General features: G+C 36.7%; 2 protein-coding genes across 2 annotated transcripts; both read left to right on the top strand.

Annotated features, from left to right (window-relative positions):
- The first annotated feature begins 1,841 nt into the window (after positions 1–1,841).
- LOC116020576 (phosphate transporter PHO1 homolog 3-like) lies at positions 1,842–14,915 on the top strand. Its single transcript, XM_031261045.1, has 21 exons — positions 1,842–2,913; positions 3,025–3,073; positions 3,174–3,245; positions 3,345–3,474; positions 3,559–3,679; positions 3,756–4,014; positions 4,112–4,216; positions 4,301–4,344; positions 11,145–11,302; positions 12,055–12,394; positions 12,501–12,549; positions 12,655–12,726; positions 12,834–12,963; positions 13,055–13,175; positions 13,278–13,536; positions 13,620–13,724; positions 13,822–13,866; positions 13,952–14,101; positions 14,183–14,461; positions 14,554–14,690; positions 14,781–14,915. The coding sequence occupies exons 1-21, from the start codon at positions 2,000–2,002 to the stop codon at positions 14,869–14,871; spliced, it is 3,630 nt and encodes a 1,209-aa protein (XP_031116905.1). The 5' UTR covers positions 1,842–1,999; the 3' UTR covers positions 14,872–14,915.
- Positions 5,708–7,738, top strand: LOC116020575 (phosphate transporter PHO1 homolog 3-like). Its single transcript, XM_031261044.1, has 8 exons — positions 5,708–5,769; positions 5,846–6,104; positions 6,202–6,306; positions 6,391–6,435; positions 6,524–6,673; positions 6,762–7,040; positions 7,119–7,255; positions 7,538–7,738. The coding sequence occupies exons 1-8, from the start codon at positions 5,744–5,746 to the stop codon at positions 7,629–7,631; spliced, it is 1,095 nt and encodes a 364-aa protein (XP_031116904.1). The 5' UTR covers positions 5,708–5,743; the 3' UTR covers positions 7,632–7,738.
- Positions 14,916–16,050: the final 1,135 nt, after the last annotated feature.

The raw sequence follows: 16,050 nt of genomic DNA, 5'->3' as shown, positions 1-16,050 counted from the left end.
TATAGTTAATAAACTATGTATTTTTAAATTATTTACATGCACATAATTTATTAATTACATACATGTAAATTGGATATTATTTTGAATTAGAATTCACAGTACAAGGTAAATTGAAATATTCATAGTATAATTTGCCACGAAATTAGCGAATCTTGCATGTTAATACACTCATAAATTAAGAGATGACACCAAAAGCTTTAGCCCTATTCCTCCCGTCTTGAGAGATTAAATTACATTTGTTTGCATGGCAATTCAACTGGTCACATGGGTGGTGTTTGAGAGGAGAGACCCGGGATTCTTGTGCGTAGTTAGCAAAGGTCTAACCGGCCTCTGTGTTCAGGGTTAGAGATTCAACCTCTTGGGAAAAGATTAAATTACATTTCTACACTAATTTAACTTATGCTTCTCATTAGCATTACATCAATCTCCCCTATCTCTCTTCATCCGCAAATTATATCGTGAACCGTGGTCCACAATGGATTGTGGACCGCGCATCAAAACGACGTCGTTTTGATTAATGAAAACAGACAGATGAATTCGCGCCGCTCACTTTCAGTTCATATACATTGCATTTACATTTCAACACAACTTCAGTTACATTTCAACACAACTGCAGTTACATTTCAACACAACTACAGTTACATTTTGATATAACTACAGTTTCATTCGATAATATAAAAACACAAATGTGAAACTGTTATTCAGTATCAGTTCATATACACTGCAGTCACATTTCAACACAACTACAGTTACATTTCGATATAACTACAGTTTCATTCGGTAATATAAAACACAAATGTGAAACTGTTATTCAGTATCAGTTCATATACACTGCAGTTACATTTCAACATAACTACAGTTACATTTCGATATAACTACAGTTTCATTCGATAATATCAAAACAAATGTAAGGCAGTATCTTTTGAGATGAACTGTAGTGTCAATTACGGAGCTCCGTCTCCCACTTACTGAAACTACGTCGTTTTGGGACCACGGTCCACAATGCATTGTGGACCATGGTCCACGATATAACAACTGCTCTTCATCAATAGGGCATTTAAGTTAGTTCATGTCCTCTCATAAATGTATTTCAAATCATACAATTGATCTTAAATGTTATCATCAACTTGAAATAGTAAGATCCCGTAGTTGGTCAACTAGAATTATGCTCAAGTAGATTGTAAGATTGGCTGGCCAATTCATTTACAATACAATAGGTGTAAGTTAAACTAATACCATTACTACATATATTCTCAATCTCCATTATAATTTTTTTACATTATACTACATTAATATTCTGATTCATAAAATTATTAAAAAAAAAAAAACTCACGACTTTTATTATAATTTTTTTCCTTTTATCATAAAAGTACCGCATACAAATTTTACTTTACGGGGATCCATATATCATCTTTACATAGGTGAACCCCGCTAATTCCGCTATATGTAGATGAGTTATACTACATGTATTCCCAAATTATATTCTCTCACTTTTATTTCATGATATGACAAACAATAATTGGATATTTTCATCATGTGATCTCAGAAAAAAGTATCTACATCAAGAATTTGTAAGAGAAAATACAAGTTGAGAGTAAAAACTAGAGTTTATGTGTATTTTTCAGATGTAGACGGGGTTCTTGGACTTATCCATGCATCAGGTCCAAATTAACGTCTAATCAAAACCGTTTACTTTGCTCAATACGGAGTATTATTTTACATTGAATATTACGTACCCCTACTCGTTTTCTAATGGGCAATTTCAGAACGTGTGATCTGTAAATAAAAAAAAGTTTTTCTTTTGTACGAATGTGGATATAAATAGATGTATTTATTACGAAAGGTGATAGGTACACGGCAGCGTAGTTATTGAAAGTACTATTGAAAATTGATAGAAACATACACTATTTTCTTTCAGTGGGTAATTCGTAGTTGAATCTTAATTGGCATTTGGTTGGGCAGTTGGGACAGCCATTTCTGCTCTCATCTCTACGAAAACATGAAGTTCGGGAAGGAACTGGCTTCCCAGAAGGTTCAGGAATGGGGGGAAGCATACATGGATTACAACTCTCTAAAGGGAGTTCTGAAAGATATCTCCAGATTCCGGCGACGGAATGCGGCGGCGCAATCATCTGTTCCGGCGGCGGCGACGGCGACGCGGAAGAATTCGTTGAAGAGAAGGCTGTCAATGTACCGAGCTTTCAGCGGATTGACGAATCGATTGAGCAGCCCGAGAGGCGGTACTCCGAGGAGCGATCATGAAGATGAAGTTATACTGGTGAATGCTGTGGAGCAGGAAGGGATTGGAGGGGAGCAGTATCAAACAATGTTCCTTATGTCGTCGGAAGCGGGAGGAGAATACGAGCTGGTGTTCTTCAGACGGCTTGACGATGAGTTCAATAAAGTTGTAAGGTTTTACAGAGAAAAGGTGGAGGAAGTGAGGAAGGAAGCGGATGAGCTAAGCAAGCAAATGGATGCACTTATAGCTCTCCGGATAGTCGTAGAGAAGCCTCCAGTGGATATCAATGCCGACCAGACAAGAGATTCTGCAGCCATTGAAGCTAATAAGTCACATATGGATGCAATACAAGAAATTGAGATGAGCGGTGAAGAGGTTGGAGAAGATGATGGTGGAACATCTGCAGGAACTGCGACAATGGCTGATCAGAACACAAGGATTATTGAAGAGAAGACTAACAACTTCACAGATTTCAGGCCTGCTCCGTTACACGTGTTGTACGATGTAAGAGTCAACATCCAACCTGAAACTCCCATCTCCACTTTGAAGAACATTTTGAAGGCATCAAATTCTGAACTCAAATACAGCCGGGCCGAGCTAAGGAAGGCTGAAGAAAGATTGAGAAAGGCATTCATGGAGTTCTATAGAAAGCTTAGACTTCTCAAGAGTTACTGGTGAGTAGTACGTGGTCATAATAATATAATGCATTTTCTGATCAGAATTGTTTATGGAGTGACTGTTTTTCCCCTGAATTCATTTGAAAAATCTGTTGTTCATTGCACCAGTTTCTTGAACACATTGGCATTTTCCAAGATCATGAAGAAATATGACAAGGTATATAGATATTTATCCCCCCATTATCATATTGAGGTTAGTTTAGTCTAATTGCAACCTCTGCTCAGCTTTCATGCATTTTCATGTTTGTATTGTATAGATCACTTCAAGGAAAGCTTCAAGGTCATACCTAGAGATGGTTGATAAGTCTTATCTTGGAAGCTCAGATGAGGTTTGTCTGCTTTTCATAACAGATTAAGATTAGACCTGCAATTCTGCAAAGCTGCAATCACATATTGCTTCTCTTTCCATCTTTCTATTCAATTCCCAGGTTAGTAGACTCATGGAAAGAACAGAAGCCACATTCATAAAGCACTTTGCCAATGGAAATAGAAGGAAAGGAATGAGTGTTTTAAGGCCTCATGTGAAGCGCGAGAAGCACAGAATCACATTTTTTCTTGGTGAGAGAGATTGTACGTGAAACTAACCGACTTAAATTATAAAGCAAACACTTGCTAAAGAGCCCTTCGTTTTATGTCTTGCAGGCTTGTTCTCGGGCTGTTCAATAGCATTAATTGTAGCTATTATTGTTTCTATACGTGCTAGAAATCTTCTTCAACACCAAGGGAGTAATCAGTTTATGGAAAATATATTCCCACTTTACAGGTGTGCTTGCCTTATGTGCATTTTGCAGTGTGTAAACTTTAACAAATTACTAATAATCTGCACTTTAATTATGTAGTTTATTTGGATTCATTGTCTTACATATGCTCATGTATGCTGGGGACATATACTTCTGGAGGCGATACCGCATAAATTACCCCTTTATATTTGGCTTCAAGCAAGGAACAGAACTTGGTTATCGAGAAGTTCTCCTCCTTGCTTCAGGCATTTTTGTACTTGCTTTGGCTGCTGTTCTCTCGCACTTGGATATGGAAATGGACCCTGTAACAAGAACTTATAAGGTGCTCACCGAGTCAGTTCCATTGATCCTGATTTCTGTAAGTCTAGCAGCCTAATTGCATTTTATCATTATATTGTGCTATGGAACTTCTATTTTGACCATAAAATAAAATTCTCTCATTTTGTCATTTCCAGGTTCTGCTAATAATAACATTCTGCCCTCTCAACATCGTGTATCGATCAAGTCGTTTCTTCCTCATCAGATGCGCCTGGCACTGCATCTGTGCTCCTCTTTTTAAAGTATGCCAATCTGCACATTTTAGAACAGACCATAGGAATCTTAAAGTTAATGTTCAGACAATCTGAAATTTCCTGTTTTTACAGGTGACCCTGCCTGATTTTTTCTTGGCAGATCAACTTACCAGCCAGGTTTCCTCCTTTTAGCCTTAGATTCCATCAACCTTAATATATTGTCTACAAACATCATTAGCGTAACTGCTCTGATCTTATATTACAGGTTCAGGCCATCAGGAGCTTTGAATTCTACATCTGTTACTATGGATGGGGAAACTTCAGACAAAGATTAAACAAATGTCAGGACAGTGATGTGTATCAAATCTTTTATATAATTGTAGCAGCAATCCCATTCGTTGTTCGGTTACTTCAGGTATGCTAGCTAATAACAGTATATGTTAACAACTAATTAAAAAGATTCAAGAACTCATAAATTGGCATGGGTGTTCATATATATGCAGTGCCTTCGTCGCTTGTTTGAGGAGAAAGACAATAGCCAAGGGCTGAATGGTCTCAAGTACTTCACAACAGTGGCTGCACTGGTGCTAAGAACACTGTATGAGCTAAAGAAAGGAACAACTCTGAAAGTCCTGGCAGCAGTCTTTTCAGGGATCACGACCATCACCAATACGTACTGGGACATTGTTAGAGATTGGGGTCTGTTGCAGAGGAACTCCAAGAACCCTTGGTTGAGGGACAAGCTCCTTGTTCCAAACAAGGCTGTCTACTTTGTTGCAATTGTAAGTATAAAAAAACCATAATGGAAATGGCAGTCTGTTTTCTTGAAATATTCATGTTCTTTGCTGGTTCAAATGCAGGTGGTGAACATCATTTTGAGGCTGGTATGGATGCAAATGATTCTGGGTTTTAAAGTTCCATTCCTCCATAGGAAAGCCATGACTGCCGTTGTTGCCTGTCTGGAAATCATCCGCCGCGGCATTTGGAACTTTTTCAGGTTAGTATATATATGTCTCAAGTTGGTTAAGTTACGTTGTTAATTTTGTGACCACAGTGTTACAAGTTCAACTCCCAATGGGAGCGACCTATTAGTCTTCTATAGTATAATTCACCTCCTTGTGATCCTTAGTCAGTTGGGATTACAAGGCTGAGTTAACCCGTGCATACTCTAAGATAGTGGTTGCGATTTCCCTCATTACACATGCACACAAAAAAAAAAAAATATGAATATGAGGTTGTTGAGAAGGTCTGGTAATGGTGTGTGCTTTTGGCTGTTCAGGTTGGAGAATGAGCATCTGAATAACGTTGGAAAATATCGAGCGTTCAAGTCTGTGCCATTGCCATTTAACCATGAAGTGGACAAGAGCATGTAGCTCTTGACAAATGACAATGTCTCTTTTGCCTTGTTTTTATCTATTTTTTTTCGGAATCCTTTTTTGTATATTGTCATTTAGTAAAATATCTGTTTTAATGGACCAAACCCCTCACAACTGGAAAATGCAAAAAAAAAAAAAAAAAAAAAAAAAAAAAAANCGTGCTAGAAATCTTCTTCAACACCAAGGGAGTAATCAGTTTATGGAAAATATATTCCCACTTTACAGGTGTGCTTGCCTTATGTGCATTTTGCAGTGTGTAAACTTTAACAAATTACTAATAATCTGCACTTTAATTATGTAGTTTATTTGGATTCATTGTCTTACATATGCTCATGTATGCTGGGGACATATACTTCTGGAGGCGATACCGCATAAATTACCCCTTTATATTTGGCTTCAAGCAAGGAACAGAACTTGGTTATCGAGAAGTTCTCCTCCTTGCTTCAGGCATTTTTGTACTTGCTTTGGCTGCTGTTCTCTCGCACTTGGATATGGAAATGGACCCTGTAACAAGAACTTATAAGGTGCTCACCGAGTCAGTTCCATTGATCCTGATTTCTGTAAGTCTAGCAGCCTAATTGCATTTTATCATTATATTGTGCTATGGAACTTCTATTTTGACCATAAAATAAAATTCTCTCATTTTGTCATTTCCAGGTTCTGCTAATAATAACATTCTGCCCTCTCAACATCGTGTATCGATCAAGTCGTTTCTTCCTCATCAGATGCGCCTGGCACTGCATCTGTGCTCCTCTTTTTAAAGTATGCCAATCTGCACATTTTAGAACAGACCATAGGAATCTTAAAGTTAATGTTCAGACAATCTGAAATTTCCTGTTTTTACAGGTGACCCTGCCTGATTTTTTCTTGGCAGATCAACTTACCAGCCAGGTTTCCTCCTTTTAGCCTTAGATTCCATCAACCTTAATATATTGTCTACAAACATCATTAGCGTAACTGCTCTGATCTTATATTACAGGTTCAGGCCATCAGGAGCTTTGAATTCTACATCTGTTACTATGGATGGGGAAACTTCAGACAAAGATTAAACAAATGTCAGGACAGTGATGTGTATCAAATCTTTTATATAATTGTAGCAGCAATCCCATTCGTTGTTCGGTTACTTCAGGTATGCTAGCTAATAACAGTATATGTTAACAACTAATTAAAAAGATTCAAGAACTCATAAATTGGCATGGGTGTTCATATATATGCAGTGCCTTCGTCGCTTGTTTGAGGAGAAAGACAATAGCCAAGGGCTGAATGGTCTCAAGTACTTCACAACAGTGGCTGCACTGGTGCTAAGAACACTGTATGAGCTAAAGAAAGGAACAACTCTGAAAGTCCTGGCAGCAGTCTTTTCAGGGATCACGACCATCACCAATACGTACTGGGACATTGTTAGAGATTGGGGTCTGTTGCAGAGGAACTCCAAGAACCCTTGGTTGAGGGACAAGCTCCTTGTTCCAAACAAGGCTGTCTACTTTGTTGCAATTGTAAGTATAAAAAAACCATAATGGAAATGGCAGTCTGTTTTCTTGAAATATTCATGTTCTTTGCTGGTTCAAATGCAGGTGGTGAACATCATTTTGAGGCTGGTATGGATGCAAATGATTCTGGGTTTTAAAGTTCCATTCCTCCATAGGAAAGCCATGACTGCCGTTGTTGCCTGTCTGGAAATCATCCGCCGCGGCATTTGGAACTTTTTCAGGTTAGTATATATATGTCTCAAGTTGGTTAAGTTACGTTGTTAATTTTGTGACCACAGTGTTACAAGTTCAACTCCCAATGGGAGCGACCTATTAGTCTTCTATAGTATAATTCACCTCCTTGTGATCCTTAGTCAGTTGGGATTACAAGGCTGAGTTAACCCGTGCATACTCTAAGATAGTGGTTGCGATTTCCCTCATTACACATGCACACAAAAAAAAAAAAATATGAATATGAGGTTGTTGAGAAGGTCTGGTAATGGTGTGTGCTTTTGGCTGTTCAGGTTGGAGAATGAGCATCTGAATAACGTTGGAAAATATCGAGCGTTCAAGTCTGTGCCATTGCCATTTAACCATGAAGTGGACAAGAGCATGTAGCTCTTGACAAATGACAATGTCTCTTTTGCCTTGTTTTTATCTATTTTTTTTCGGAATCCTTTTTTGTATATTGTCATTTAGTAAAATATCTGTTTTAATGGACCAAACCCCTCACAACTGGAAACTGGAAAAAAAAAAAAAAAAAAAAAAAAAAAAAAAAAAAAAAAGAAGAAAAGAAAAGAGAGAGAGTATAATATTCACAAACAATCATTACTACATGCACCATGATCCACGATCCATATCGCTGTGTTGCAATCCTTGGGCCTTTTAAATGCAATAATTGGGCTATAAATAATTGAATAAATATAAGGAATAAATGTCTAAACCCACTGGCCCAAATCTCTAGTCCAAACTCCAAATGGACAATTGCTTTGTTGGCAAATTATTGTGTGGACCATGGTCTATATAACTGTGTGAACTATGAATATAATGTACATTTTTATTATATCAAAAGTAAATTATTTTTGTACTGAAAGTACATTATTTCATTGTATACATAAAATAATGTACTTTCAATACTTAAATAATGTATTCTAAAATAATGTACTTTATGTACAAAAATAATGTACTTTTAATACAAAAATAATGTACTTTTAATATAATAAAAATGTACATTATATTCATGATCCATAGAGCTATGTGGACCACAATAATTTGCCTTAATCCCTCAACCCAAGTGACTTCTGAATTTCCAGTCATTGCCCTATTGACTTTGTGCTCAGCCCATATTACCTTCCATGATTTCAATGTCATTTCTTTAATTTTCATTTGTTTATTGGTAAAATATGTAAGAATAAACATATTAATATTCCACAAAAATTACATTAGGTGATATAACAATACACACACACACGTCACAGATAAAATATTTACCCAAAATGCAATACACAAAATAATTTACTTAACAAAACGTTGCACCGTACCAAAAATCCCAAACATAAGCCTATCCGCATCCATAAAATTTTCTCTCTCAAAATGTCATATCACTAAATTTGCAATTAGTAACTATTCACTCTCCGTCCATGCAATTCTCTCTCATCTTTCAAAAGTGGCTCAACTTTCACATTAGCTTATAAAAAAATTATTTTTTATCAATAATAATAATAATAAGGCAAAATTGCATCTTTGGTCCCTAAGCTATACCAAAGTGACGACTCAGTCCCTGAGTTATGACTGTATTCGAGTTTAGTCGCTTAATAATAATAATAATAATAATAATAATAATAATAATACAAATAATATTTATAATAATATAATAGAAACGTACAATTCTTGTTGTTGCAATTATGACACAAGAATTGCAAAAGTTGCAATTTTAATTTGTCAGATTTGTAACACATAAGCTTTAAAAGATGTTTTCAAAAAAAGCTTTAAAAGATAAAAAAAAAGAAAAGAAAAAGCCATACATATTAAAATAGCAAGTGTTGTAATTGCAGGGTTGAAGATGGCGGCCTAACAGCACATCAGCATCAACTAGCCTGAGAATCGTATCATATATATCAAAGTGAAGCTCACGTCTACTTGTTTGCAAAAATTATGTTTCTAATATAAGTGATGGTACGTGTGCTAAATTATTATCAGCCATGGAAGAAGACTTAGCTATATAAGTCGTCTTATACATACCCTACTATGGTGTGTCCAAATCGCAGTAGCCAAAGACCATGAGCCTTCTTACAACGACCTTACACCCCTTGACGGGGGTAAACTCATTATATTCAAGATTAGACTTGTTTAAACTCATTAGGGCTAGACGATAAATTTTTGTCATAATTGAAATAAATAGTACACACTTAGATTTGGGTTGGACTTAGGTGAAATGACAGTTTTGCCATCAAATTTAAAGCCCTTTGATAGCAAATCGCTAATACTCGGAGGAGGAGGTATTAACTCAACAAAAAAAAAAAGGAACATAAAAGGTATTAACGCAATGTTGCTAGCATGCGAGACCAATTTGCCTTTTCATTTTCATGCGGGACCCACCATTACCGACCAAAAACCGGTACCTCCTGCAACACCCATCTAGCTTCTCTCTCTCCCTTTTCTCACTTCCACATCATCCATTTTGCCTAAAAACTTCACCCAAAATCACAAATGGAGATGACCTTTAAAAACACCCTCATTTTTCTTTTAACTAAAGTCTTTTTTACCAATGCTGCTTCCCTTTTCTCTCTTAAAACAAAAAATTTTTCTCTGCTGCTCAACTTCGGCTTCCACCGCCGGCCTCCGGCCGGAGCTCTAATGGAGCTTTGAGCCGGCGGTTTTGGTCACCTTCTACGTTTACTCTCGCTCTTCTTCCGCCTCGACCACCGTCGCAGCTCCGTCCGCCTCCGACCACCGCCACAGATCTTCTTCTTCCGTTTTCTTTTTCTTTAATAAAATAATAGTAGGTAGCTATTGGGATTTGTGTTGGTAGTCTTGAACTCCCAACCCTACTTTGGCTTTACCACTTTTTATTTTCTCTATTATTGTGTTTTCCTCTAGTTACTTTCACGGGCTTTTTCCTCTCGTTACTTTCACGAGCTTTTCATTATCATTAGCATAAATCGTTTAGTTTTGTTTCGGCAAGTGTTGATTTTATCCTGGGGTGAGCAAAAAAGAATGATGATGAAGACCCAGATCTTTGATGAAGCTTTAAGCTCCTTGAAGGAACATAGCTTCCTAGTTATGAAACAGTCTGCGATTCAAGTTTTCTATAGCATAGTTAGAAAAGTTGTTTCTATGTCTGACTGTAAGGAATGGTTTACCATTTCATTGATCGTTGATGTAAACGTTTTATGTTATGAATTAATGGAATAGCTACGTTTACCTTTAAAAAAAAAAGTCTTTTTTGCCAAATACAAGAAGCAAAATCATTTTTCTGGTTTCCAAATAAAAAATATTTTCCTTTTTTGAAAAAAAATTAATGGAAGAAGATAGAATTTTTCAACAATAATCCAACCAAACACCCCCTATACTATACATATGTTTGAACACTTTTCATACGCAAGAACGTATGTGTGCATATATAAACATGCATGATTATATTTACAACGCCGATGGACAGAGTGGAGAGTAGTTTCTTCTGCAATTTCTGAAACACTACCAACACAAACACAGGGAAATAAAAAGAGCTGATTTGTGTGCAAGAAGATGAAGTTCGGGAAGGAATTGGCTTCCCAGATGGTTCAAGAATGGGGGGAAGCATACATGGATTACACTTCTCTAAAAGCACTCCTCAAACACATCTCCAAATTCCGACAAACCAACGCGGAAGAATTCGTTGAAGAGAAGGCTGTCGATGTACAGAGCCTTCAGCGGCTTGACGAATCGATTCAACACTACTCCCAGGATTAATAAGGAAGAAGATGAAGAAGAAGTTATACTGGTGAGCGCTGTGGAGCAGGGAGGGGTTATTGGAGCGCCGCCGCGGTACCAAACGACGGTCCTTGTGTCGTCAGAAGGCGGAGGAGAATACGAGCTGGTGTTCTTCAGACGGCTTGACGATGAATTCAACAAAGTTGTTGGGTTTTACAGGGAAAAGGTGGAGGAAGCGAGGAAGGAGGCGGATGAGCTTAGTGAGCAGATGGATGCGCTTATAGCGTTTCGGATCATGGTAGAAAAACCTGAAATTGAGCTTCATGCTGCAGCTCAGAGAAAAGATTCTGTAGCTGCTACAAATGCCACAAAACAAGGTAAGATCTCTCTGAACCCGTAACCACAAAGTCACGAGTTCGAATCCTTACTCCTGAGTCGATCAACTATGAATAGTTTTGACTGGTTTACTTCCTTATGATCCTTTGTCAGTTAGAGTTATAAGGTGAGATTTACTCACACTTGAAATGGTCGTGGGATTTACACGGTCAGCAAAACAAATCAAAACTTATGAGTAGTGTGTCAATCTTAGCTCAAAACTAATAAACTGGTCTAATAAGCTCGACAATTTTTTAAGATTAGGACACAAAAAATTTAGTTGGATAAAAAATCAAGTCCAATAAGTCTGAAAATAATAAGATAGATGGTCCGAACTGACTAGCCCCAAGTTTAGTGGGTTAACTCAATAACCCCAACCACTTAAGGTTATTATATTTTTTGTTTCATAAGTGATGTGAAACAATATAAAATATTAATATATTATAGTGTAATATATTAATTATTTTTAGTTCAAATATGGAAACGGAGGTTTAGATGGATTAAATGATGCATATTATATTTATTAGTGTAAATGCACTGATTTTTTAAAGTTGAAAGTTTAAAATACTAATTTAGAAATGCCAAAAGTTTCAATTGAGCTTGCCCCATGTTTTAGGGTTTAGGATAAAAAATTTTAAACTAACAAAAAAAAAATGATTAGCCTGAAACTTGGTTTATTTCTGTGATTATATTGTAAGGGAGAAGCTCTGTAGTTTTCTGAGTTTGTCATTCACTTCTCCTTGCATTATTGAAGCCAAGTCATATATGGATGCAATACAAGAAACTGAGATGAGTGGTGAAGATGGTGGAGCATCTGCAGGCACTGCAAGAATGAGTAATGGTGAGAAGAAGAGAAGGATGGAAGAAGAGAAGACTGATAATTTCACAAACTTTAGGCCTGCTCCACTGGAAGTGTTGGATCACATAAAAGTCAATGTTGAGCCTGAAACACCCATCTCCACATTGAAGAATATTTTGAAGACATCAAATTCTGATTTGAAGTTCAACAGAGTGGAGCTAAGTAAAGCAGAAGAAAGAATGAGAAAGGCATTCATGGAGTTCTATCAACAGCTTAGGCTTCTAAAGAGTTACTGGTAAGTGGTTTGGTTATAAGGCATTTTGTAATTACAATTTATGGAGTTACCTTTTTTTTTTTTTGCTTTGAATCCAGTTAAAAAATTTTGTTAATTATTGCACCAGTTTCTTGAACACATTGGCATTTTCAAAGATCATGAAGAAGTATGACAAGGTATATATGTAAAGATATATGTCCCCATTATTAATATCAGAAATCATATTGAGGGCTAGTGTAATTGCAACCTCTGCTCATCTTTCATTTTTTATATTTGTATAGATCACTTCAAGGAAAGCTTCAAGATCATACTTAGAGATGGTTGATAAGTCTTATCTAGGAAGCTCTGATGAGGTTTATGTGCTTTCACAACACAGATTTCGTTTTCGGGTTAAGATTAGACCTGCAATGACATATTGGTTCTCTTTGTCGTCTTCCCATGTTTCCCATTCGATTCTCAGGTTAGTAGACTCATGGAAAGAACGGAAGCCGCGTTCATAAAACACTTTGCCAATGGAAATAGAAGGAAAGGAATGAGTTCTTTAAAGCCACACGTGAAACGAGAGAAGCACAGAATCACATTTTTTCTTGGTGAGCTTGTACTGGGGAAAGGACATTATATTAGTTCAATTACAAAGCAAACACTTGCTAGCTAAAGAGCCCTTCTGTTGTTGTCTTGCAGGCTTGTTCTCGGGCTGTTCGATAGCATTAATTGCAGCTATTATCGTTTTGATACGTGCTAGAAATCTTCTTCGACACAAAGGGAGTGCTCAGTTTATGGAAAATATATTTCCACTTTACAGGTCTGTCTTATTTCCTTTCCCTGCTTGCCTTCTGAGTTCTGATGATGTATAATATGCAGTATGAACATCTAACAAATTACTAATAAGCTGTGATTTATGTAGTTTGTTTGGATTTATTGTCCTGCATATGCTAATGTATGCTGGGGACATATACTTTTGGAGGCGATACCGCATAAATTACCCCTTTATATTTGGCTTCAAGCAAGGAACAGAACTCGGTTATCGAGAAGTTCTCCTCCTTGCTTCAGGCCTTTCTGTGCTTGCTTTGGCTGCTGTACTCTCACACTTGGATATGGAAATGGACCCTGTAACAAGAAGTTATAAGGTGCTCACCGAGTCGGTCCCACCAATCCTGATTACTGTAAGTTTGATAGATAGATAGGTATCAAGTGGACTAATCTGAGTTTAATTTGCAAGGTTATGAACTTCCATTCCTTCTTCCAGGTTCTGCTAATAATAACATTCTGCCCTCTCAACATTGTGTATCGATCAAGTCGTTTCTTCCTCATCACATGCGCCTGGCATTGCATCTGGGCTCCCCTTTTCAAAGTATATATGTTAATCTGCACATGTTAGAACAAACCATAAGAATCTTGAAGTTACATTTTCGGACAATCTGAAATTTCCTGTTTTTGTGTTTTTGCAGGTGAGCCTGCCTGATTTTTTCTTGGCAGATCAACTTACCAGCCAGGTTTCTTTCTTGACTTAGATCCCATCAACCTTAATGTCTTCAAAGATCATTAACTGCTCTGATATGCTCTGATCTTTTATTACAGGTTCAGGCCATCAGGAGCTTGGAATTCTACATCTGTTACTATGGATGGGGAGATTTCAGAAAAAGATTAAACAATTGTCAGAACAGCGAAATCTATCAAATCTTTAATATAGTTGTAGCAGTAATCCCATTTTGGATTCGGTTACTTCAGGTATATTAATTAACCAGCCTGATCAGTTCTACTGAAAAAAAAATGTTAGCAACCCGTAATTTGGATGACAATAATGTGCAGTGCCTTCGTCGCTTATTCGAGGAGAAAGATCTTAGCCATGGGGTAAATGGCCTCAAGCACTTCACAACAGTAGCTGCACTGGTGCTAAGAACACTGTATGAGCTAAAGAAAGGAGCAGCCATGAGAATCCTGGCTGCAGTCTTCTCAGGAATCACGACAATCGCCAATACGTACTGGGACATCGTTATAGATTGGGGTCTGTTGCAGAGAAACTCCAAGAACCCTTGGTTGAGGGACAAACTCCTTGTTCCAAACAAGGCAGTCTACTTTGCTGCAATTGTAAGCATAAAATAAAAACCATGAAATTAAAAATGGCAGTCTGTTTACAGGCTTTTTACTATTAATAATGTTGTTTATTGATCTAATTGCAGGTGATGAATATGATACTGAGGCTTGTGTGGATGCAACTAGTCCTGGATTTTAATCTGCCATTCCTCCATAAGAAAGCCATGGTTGCCATTATTGCCTGTCTGGAAATCATCCGCCGCGGCATTTGGAACTTTTTCAGGTTAGTATATGGTCACATAGGGCAATAAAACAGTATGGATATGAGATTGTTGAGAAGGTTTAGTGATGGTGTGTGTTGTTGAGTGTTCAGGTTGGAGAATGAGCATCTGAATAATGTTGGCAAGTATCGAGCTTTCAAGTCTGTGCCATTGCCATTTAACCATGAAGTAGACAAGAGATGAGAAACATGTCTTCTTGTATTTCGTAAGTCTTAATATGACTTTCCCTGGCTCCAACCCACCCCTTCTATATGGGGTGCAACCGGGTGCCACTAGATCACAAGGTTTTAGCAGGAAAAAAGAAGTACTTATGTATTTAATTTAGTACATCTAGACCTATTATGTAATTTCTTAGAATAAATATTATGAAAATGATGTTTTATCATATTGGTCTAAGACTCTAAGGTAGGGTCCATTGTGCGTAAAAGAATGTAGTTTGATATGGGCTCAAAATTAGGCAAGTTCATGCTCGATTTATCACCTCATGAGCAGTTTATAAGTTCACAATATAATACAGAAGAGGCAAGAAACTTGGGTTATCGAAAAGACAATCATTATTGCATGGACCATGATCCACACAAAAAAAATAAAAAGTACATTATTTTTGTAGTGTAGGTACATTATTTTAGGGTACATTATTTTTGTACTGAAGGTACATTATTTGATAGTATTACAGTACAAAAATAATGTACCTTCAATACAAAAATAATGCACTTTTTATTTTTGGTCCACACAGCTGTGTAGACCATGGTGTAAGCAATAATTTGCCTCGAACAGAAGCAAAAACAGAAAACAAAATGAGTAAGTCAAATCTGGTTTGGTTTCTATAGATGGGCCTGGGCTATTACCTGATATTTTAGTAAGGAATCCACATTTTTGGGCCGTAAAAATTGTAAGGCCCAATCATAAAATCAAACCGGGAAGCCCAGTAAAATGCAGAACATTATAAAACCCCAAAAACAGAACTATGATATCAGATTTTTTGAAAATAGTGTTGCGTGAACCATAACAAAAAGTACATTATTTGTGTACTGAATATACATTATACAAAATAATGTACTTGTCTTGAATATAATGTAAATTTTTAATGTATTAAAAATACATTATTTGTATATTGAATATATATTACTTAATAGTATCACCCACACGGGCCACACACATAATCCACACAATAATGATGGCAGATTTACTACAATTTTAACTATGATACAATAACGCACGTTGTATATAATTTTTTTTTATGTTACACTAATATTCATGTTTTGTTGTGGGGCTGTTGAGCTTCGTTCGAGATAGAACTTTTTACCTCATATTTAAGTGACTCAAACTCTTATGTAATAATTAAGAGAGTTAATTTCATTT

This window comes from Ipomoea triloba, chromosome 5 (assembly GCF_003576645.1).
Source record: "Ipomoea triloba cultivar NCNSP0323 chromosome 5, ASM357664v1".
Classification (NCBI taxonomy): Eukaryota; Viridiplantae; Streptophyta; class Magnoliopsida; order Solanales; family Convolvulaceae; genus Ipomoea; species Ipomoea triloba.
Note: the sequence above shows the minus strand (reverse complement) of the source record. Positions and strands in the feature narration are given on the sequence as shown.